The sequence below is a fragment of the Varanus komodoensis genome, unplaced genomic scaffold (genome assembly GCF_004798865.1).
Source record: "Varanus komodoensis strain SLA01 unplaced genomic scaffold, ASM479886v1 scaffold6_4, whole genome shotgun sequence".
Lineage (NCBI taxonomy): Eukaryota > Metazoa > Chordata > Lepidosauria > Squamata > Varanidae > Varanus > Varanus komodoensis.
Window position 1 is genome coordinate 4,211,578 of NW_025336347.1, and position 8,601 is coordinate 4,220,178.

The 8,601-nt window shown below is 40.2% G+C and overlaps 1 protein-coding gene across 1 annotated transcript in view; it reads right to left on the bottom strand.

Moving 5' to 3' along the window:
• The window catches only part of CNTN4 (contactin 4), a 428,771-nt gene that overhangs the window by 185,197 nt on the left and 234,973 nt on the right, over positions 1-8,601 (bottom strand). Inside the window, exon 5 of the mRNA XM_044451804.1 lies at positions 2,105-2,200. Within this exon, the coding sequence (XP_044307739.1) occupies positions 2,105-2,200 (96 nt within the window). The remainder of the gene's footprint in view (positions 1-2,104; positions 2,201-8,601) is intronic.

An 8,601-nucleotide genomic window follows, 5' to 3' on the forward strand; every position in this document is an offset into this window, starting at 1 on the left:
GGACTAGGTCTTTTGTATGGCTGTTACCTAAATTACTTTGCCTGCTGATGCCAAAAAGTGTACATAGGGCCTTCTGCAACCAATGACCTGGTTCCTACTCTGTCAGCCCCCAAATTTTCTGCTTTTCTGCATTACTGAAGCATTGCAATGGAGTGATCTGTACTGGGATTGCTGGGGTAGGAAATTTGGCAATAGGAGTTACCTTTGGGAATATATCTAAGGAATTGGGTCAGGGGCATGCAGCCCTCCCAAGTCGCAGGCTGTGTACCCCGGGCTAAATCATTTAATAAACATGTAGAGTAGGAAAACATTTTGAATGAAATGAACTTCCGGTTTGTAAGTGTTGGCAGAAATCATGATATGCTCAGGATGCTTAACATTTCTTTCTTCCTTTCTTCTTTATGGATCCATGTGATCAGATAAGGATACTGTTTCTTCCAGCTCCTCAAACACCAAGGAGGCATTTCTAGGCCCTTAAATATGTAAGGGCAGACACTGTAGTTTAAAATTACTAGTCTCCTATAGGAGGTTCATCACGTGTACACCATGTTTTGTAGCTGTTTTAAATGGTACCCCCTGAAGCTGCCTCTTTAGAGAAACTTGTTCCTAACCATGGATTTACTGTGGTGTGGTGAGTGTGTGGTTCTCTTTTGGACTGGTAATTACCAACTTAAGGCAGCCACCATGTGCTAGCTTGTTACAGCAGCATTTACATTAGGTCTTTTTGTGCAATTGACAGAGAGCTTAAAACTCTAGTTTAACATAATGACATAATTTTACATCATCGTTTAGGCGACAATAGAGAAGAATATTTTGTTATGCTCTTAGCTATCATTGTTTTGGTAGAGAATCCTCTCTGAAACGTGATCATTTTGTTTGTCTGTTCATTTTGCCATCCGCCACCAAGCTAACATTGACTTTTTGACTGTTGCTAATGCAACTTCCTTGTTAACTTCATTTTCTGAGAAACAGCATCAATGAAGATGGCTCCAGTTACAGAACAGGCTTTGATAAACATTCCACGTCCCCAGAAAAGAAAGAAGCATTTTGCATTGTGCAAAATGAACAGTTTCCTTGAGTCAGAGAAGTGAAGACGTAGAATTTTTTTAAAAAAGAAGTTACACTGAAGATCTAGAGGGCATTCAATACCATGTATATGAATTAGTCTAAAAGTATTATATCTATTGGCTGTAGGATATTCTTTTATGAAATGAAGACAGAAGAGTATCCAATCCGTAATAAAATATATTGCCTTAAGGAAAATTGAGACACAAAGGAAACCTTCAAGCATTAATGCAGCCAGTAAACAGTATACAAAGTTGAACCTAAGAATATATGAACATAAGAAGAGTCATGCTGGATCAGAGCAAAGGTTCATGTAGTCCAGCCTTCCATTCATATGGTTGCCAACTGCCTGCCTGTGTGGAAACAAAATAGACTTTTAGAAAAAAAAAAAAAAAAAAAGGCTGTAGGATGACAATTCAGAACCCAGTTCAGTTAAGTTGACAGAAAGCTGTTGCTAGAACAAATTCCATTTGCTTTATGTGTTCACGTTTAAGATTCTTATGAATCTCAGTGTGTTTTCAAATATTATCTAGTATACTTATTTTATTATGCTTATTTTATCTTATAGTGCTCATCAACAATATGCCCAGAAGATATTTACAAGAAGATAATGCATGCCTTTACAAGAAGATAATGCATGACTTATCCAATTGGATGTTTGGGGGTTGTAGGAACGAGTTTTCCTTCTCTGCAAAGTCCTTCAGCAGAGGTGGGAAAACATTTGTTGATGTATGCAGTGTCTCCTACATCAAGCAAAGGGCTTGGAATAGGTGGCCCACAGCCCCCTTTCAATTCTGAATGGAAGTTCAAGTTACAAAAAGTACTCTTGCATCTATAGTGGGTTTGTCAGGATTCAGTCTATCAGTACAAAGATCTAAGGTGACACCATTTGCAAATTATGCATCACTATCTCTCAATATTTACTCATTTTTAAATGCCACCTATTTCAATGATGCTTACCTGCATTTATTAACATTTCTTTATTTTCAAAGGGGCAGAGGAATTTAGATACTGAGCTGATGATATTTATGCTACTCACCTCCAGAATGTGGTGGTGGACCACACAGTAGCACCATTCCTTGCCCCTGCCGGACTGACACCGTACTTCTTGTCCTGGTTTTGAAATTTTCCAGATCTGTTAGAGACAGATAAACAAATATATCATTACATGCTATTGCATCTGGGTTCCAAGTAGAAAGGGATGGAATATCAATTCCTAGAAGCAAAAAACAATTTAAGAGGCTCCCTGAGGGAAGAAGTGGTGCCTCTCCATAGAGGGCTTGTGTGTCCCAGAGATCATCTGCAGGGAGAAAGCCTCAACGGAACTTGAGGTTGCTACCAGGGGTGCTGCTTTGTCATTTCAAATGATTCATGTGGCCAGAAGACCATCACTCTTAGTGATGTTTCAAATATTGAAACATATATTTCAAACATTTGAAATAAAGAATTCAATGAAGAATTCTTGTAAGGCATCGTCTTTCAAACCCTGCACAATGCTAGAATGTTGGAACATTTCCAACAAATGGCTATATATTATTAATTATTATTATTTTAGATTTTGTCCACTCCTTAGGTAATTGGCTTCATTGTCCAACTGAATTTAAAGAAGTTTTCTCTCATTTTCAAATGAAATAATATCATTTTATGGTTTCAGACCAGCAGATTTAGTATTGCCCTCTTCGGTAGCAGAAAATACCTTGCCCTTTTCCTCATAGTACTTTTTGAGCCATTTATATTTATCTAGGCCTTTATATATTGTCCTCTATAGCCAATTTTGCTCTCAGAACAGTTTACAAACTTAAAAATAAATCTAGATTAAAAATACAATAAAATAAAATGGCAAAATAATCATAATACATTACAATAATGTATTTCAGCGGTCCTGCACTTTAGCAACCAACAAGAACAAAAATAAAGTAAATAATAAACAAAAGTCAAATAAACATAAACAACTAAAACAGTGTCTTAAATAAACAGCAACCTGGCAAGTACATAAAATCAAGTATAATATTTTTTTAAAAATGAATCACTTAACAATTAAAATACTGGGTGAACAAAAAGGGTTTTTCCTGGAACCAGAAGATGTGTAACATCAGCACCAGGAGTATTTCTCTGGAGAGTGAATTCCATAAACACACTTAAAGAGTTAAATGTAGTCACTTAGTGGAATTAAACCCCATTTATAGAGTGATCATGTCCCAACCACTCCATTCTCAGAGGCCTTATCTTCTCTAGATTAAATATACCCAATTCCTTCAACCTTTCCTCATAGGATTTGACTATCTTAATGACCCTCTAGTAAACCTGTTCCAGTTAGTATATATTCAAAGTGTGGAACCCAGAACAGAACACATCACTCCAACTCTAATGGGTACAGAATGAAGCGAAGTTTCCTTGCTATCAAAGGGTGTGTGTGTGTGATCTAGACTGACTGATAATTGATTTCCTGTTTTTCAGGAGACTGGCTCAGTTTTTTACTGGGACAATCCAGTAACACTTTCATTTATAGTCGGCAACTTTAGCATACTCCACCTATACAACCAAGTCTCATGACACCTTAAAATGTATTGTGACACAAGCTTTCATGGACTGTGGCCAACTTAGGGTACAAACCAATGCAGATGGCTGTCACCCATTTGAACTTGGAGGACTATGTGCATTCTATGATTGATTCCAGCTGTCTAAACATTGCACTTCATATGGTGGGAGGGAAGGAGGCTGAGTCACTGCCAAGATGTGTCATATCTTGGCAGCAATGGTCTTCTCCTCTCTCCATCTCCAGGAACCCTTTTCCAAGGTCACTCAAAAGGTCAGAGAAAGAACCAGCATGGCTCTTTCCACAGCAGCTGCAAGTGAATGCGGGGAGGGGGGGCAGGTGTCTGATCACAGATTGCCAACTCCTAGGTAGGTACTCTTTTCTGAGCTTGGAGCTTGGTATCCAAACAATCCTAGCCCCTCTATATGCTAGTTAGGTACCAATGGATCATTCTGCCAAAAAAGCTTACACTAGAATAAACTTGTTAGTCTTTACCATGCAAGGAGAATTTTTGTTGTTTTTTTCTGCAATACACCAACATTGCTCTACATAAGCTGTGCTTTCTGAAGACAAAATTTCATATTACTTTCTCAGAGACCCAGTTCATATGCTATTCAACTCTAGCATATTTGTTTCCATAAGATGTCCATCCTCCATTCTGTTGTCCATCCCACTGGACAACAGAACTAATAGAAAATTATAGAGCAGTGATGGTTTCTAGGCCAATGTATGCATATTAGCATGTGTACTACAGACCTAGAGAAGTCCCCTTTGGGAAATGAAACTGCAGCATTATAGTAACCATAATAAGAGAAGTTTAAAAGGATGCAATTAAAGGCACAAAAGAGGAAGCTTAGGTTAATTCTTGAACTATCCTACATCTAATTTATCAGCATAAGATGGAAGTAGGTGTTATGACATAAACTGAATGAGGGGGAGGATTCAGACTTGTGTCTCTGGACTGGAGCTGGACACTCCAAAGCTCATGAGTTGAGGCAGCTAAAATCCATTTTTATTACATTTATCATCCAAAGAATGACTTGTAAGAACAACAATATAAAGAAAAATTGCAAAGTGGCAAATCCTGTGCCCACCAAAACCAAGTACTCTGAAACATCCCATCTTTTTCTCTGCCTCAAACATTAAGCTTAAGCTTATTAATTGCCAAGGTTACTACTGGTGACCCCTCCAATGGCACCAGTTATTGATCAGCAACTTCAGCTGCCAAGGGAATTCAGCACAAGAGCTCCAGCAGCACTGAGTCACCTCAGTGGCCTTTTATCTTATATAGTTGCTTGCTCTTACATTCTCAATTGGTTTAAAAAAAACTCTTTACAGCAGCTGAGCCTTTGTTTGCTGATCTCAAAATTGTTGTTCAGCACAGCAGAAAACTGAGAAAATACACAGGAGATAAATATATTGAACAGCTGGAAAGTAATTATATTGTTATAAAGGTGAGAAATTAGACTTTGATTTTATCCCTCTTTGATTTTTTTCTATTAAAAATAAAGAATACAGTTGTACTGACAATACATCTTAGTCCACACACACACTTCCACCCCACCATTAAGCCAACCTGTTCTTTAGAATATACACAATGCACACAGTGGTTCTTTGGTCAGAACCAAAAAAATCTACACATCAATATTGTCTCATGGGTAGAACTTGTGCACAATCTTTCTCCTTCCTTGGCTCCTCTTGCCAGGCTCAGGATCAAAATAAACATCGCCAAACACGCAGCCTGTAGTTGCATTGTCTTCTTTAGCAGGACCCATGGGGATATCCCATCCAGTTGGTATCAAAATGAGGTTGGAAGGTGCAGCAGACTTTTCCCCTTGTACAGCGATCCCAATACCCTGTCCCCACTCCCACCCAAAGTCACCTGTTTCCTCAGGAAGTTTGCTGCTATTGCACTTTCTCTCCCAAGAAACAGGAAACATGGAGGGATGGCGTAGAGGCGGCCAAGTTTCAGGGTTAAAAGATTAACCCAAACCTATACCTGCAGTAGTGCCTCATAGATTATTTTTAATATAAAAAGAAGATGCAAGTTCAGTCTGCACATTTAATATAATAAGTAGTTCAGTGCTCAGAAAATAATGTTTGATGGAAACAGAATTGGGTTTTGCAAAGGCATGAATGCTATAATGAAATATGGAACATGGTAATTAATGATAAACTGATGACAGAAATAAAAATTAAAAGAGGGTTAATGAAAGCAAATAAATATAATGAAATCTGGGAAGATTGTGTAAAAACAGTACAAAGACAAAAGCTGTAAACCCAATCAAGATTATATGAACTTCTGGAGGGGATATGGAAATAATTGAAGTATATTATTTATTATTAATGGTTATAGCATGTGAATGGTGGTAGCATTGGTCTCTGGGGTGGTGGGGACACTTTTTTATTATTGTGTTGTTATGTTATATTATTATTGTTATGATGTATTGTATTTATGGTGGGGTTTTTTGTCTAAAAAAAATAAAAAATGGGGGTGGGGGGGAAGAAGATAATGCTTGAGCCAGGAGAATCAAAACATCTTTCCTTTGTCAGGATATGGAGGGCACTATTGGCCTGGAATGTGGGAGCTGCAGAACTTTCCCTCATTTCTAGTTCAGGCATTTCACAATTGGCATTCCCAACCACTGCTGCCTTCTCCCCTTATGTACTGTATAGTTCCAGTACATAAAGTTCTTCTGAAACAACTGTGAACATCTATAAGATGGCGTCTTATATTCACTTTCTATCTTCTAAGTGTAGTGAGAACAGCAGGAAAGAAGCGAGAAGTGTGCACAAAATCACTCTGCATGTGGACAGAAGAAAGTAACAAGCAGAATCCAGAGCAGGAAGAATCTGCCTTGCCCCTAGCTTGACATGCTCTAGATATTTTAGGCTGTAATTCTCAGCAATCCCCAAGCAACCCCGCCCTCTTGTGTTCTTCCTATGCTCCCTCTGCCAGCCAAAATGAAATGCTGAGACACCAGAATTTGAACACAGTATTCCTATTTCCATTTGTGCAATGCTCCCTGTTATAAAAGGTGCAGTGGAGAGTGTGAAAAGCGTGGGGACAAAAGCCAGGGACCAAAGCCCAGTCTGTATTACCACCCACATGGACCACTCAAATAAACCACTGAGTGTGTGTGTGTGTGTGTGTGTGTGTGTGTGAGAGAGAGAGAGAGAGAGAGAGAGAGAGAGAGAGAGAGAGCGCGCGCGCGCGCGCGCACAAGAGCGCAATACAAATTACTCCATGTGCCAAAGTAATTAGAATTTGGGTATTCTGGACCAGTTCTTAGTTCCTCTCCACATTCTGCTATGTGTAGTGACACTCCATAAAGACCTTATAACAACACTATTCAGTAATCCCCATTATCATTCACACAGCATCCTTAATCTGCTATGCACTTTACAGTATTTTTCATTCCAGCATGAGGTAAGAGGCTGTTTCTTGCATTTCATATTATTTGAACTGAGCCAGAGAAACTGATCTTGCAAAATTTCCAGGGTGAATCCATAGAGGTGGTGAAAACCAGCAATTCTAAGTCACATTCCTTAACTTCAGCTTGCACTGCTGACTAAGAACTTAAGTTGATAGGTGGGTGTACAAAATAAATAAATACTAAATGGGGAAGTCAGGTCTGTTGCATATTAGTAGGAAGTACAAGATTAACCAAGGGGAAGAGGAAGGACCATGAGAAATAGAGCCAAGTCTTGGCCATGTTCTTATGAATAGTGGAAAGTGCAGAATCGAGTACTGTAAAAGATCAGAGGGAACACATAAGCTGGAGCTAGCCTATTCAAGGTTTTAAAAGTTAGAAGCAAAGGTTTAAACTAGATAAAAGATAAAGGACATTTAAAGAGTGAACAGCAAAAAGGAGTGGACCATAGTATATGGGTAGCCGAATTAGGAACAAAAATAAAAGGTTCAAGTGAAAACATGGAATACTGGGGAGGGGCATACGCTTTGTAGTTGGCCAAACAATAAAGAAATTAGTAGTAGCATTTATTTCATTTTTATACTGTCCCATAGCCAATACTCAATCAAATGTACCATTGTCTTAGAAGTGGATACAGGGATAGATTTTTGAACTATTTAGATGGGGTAAATCCAAAATGATTTAGCAAGACAACTATGTTGACAAGTTAACAAAAAATGACCATCACATTTAACAACAATGCCTGCATAAACCTTGCTGGACAAATGAAAACCAAATAATTATGACTGGGTAAAAAGAGAGGGAGGAGAGGGAGAAAAGGGATTTTGGCTCTGGCCTCTTGGCTTTTGCCTCTGGCCTCTTGGCAGAGCAGCAGAGGCACAGGCTGGGACAGTGCTGAGTGGCCAGGGGACTGGCGAAGGCAAGGTAGGGGCTGGGCAGGGGAGCAGAGGGCCAGGAGCAGCGTCATCCTTTGTCTGCATCCCTTGGCTGCAGCCCGGGCTGTCCGGAGACTCCCTTCCCTGAGACACAGAGGTTTGTTTGTTTGTTTTGTTTTGTTTGTGCTGTGCTTTGTTTTTTTTCCAATTTAAATTTAAGTTTATTTTATCCATGTGTGTGTGTGTGCGCGAGTGGGCTTTTGTCTGGGAGAACTGGGTGAGTGAGATGAGCTGCAGGACAAACAAGGCAGGGGACCAAGGTAAGGTCTTGGAAGGGATCCCGATGGCAGACCAGGAGATGGCCTTGGCGGGAGTCATGGGTGTTGCCGTCCGCAGCGACAGCTGCGACATGTTCGCCCTTCTCCCCCAGGAGAGGCAGGGATACACTTGCCCTCGGTGCAAGTTGGTGACCCTGCTAGAAGAGGAGGTGAGGTGCCTGAGGGCCGAGAGAGCTCTCCAGCCCCCCCCCCCAAGAGCAGCTCCCCTCTGGGCAGAGGGTTGAGGGAGAGACCACGGGAGGAGCAGCTGTGGAAACATGCAGGTATGTCACCCATAGGAGGAGGAGGCCAGTACGGCCTCCTCCTTCTCCTGGCACCAATCTGGAGCTGGGAAACAGGTTCTCTCCACTGGG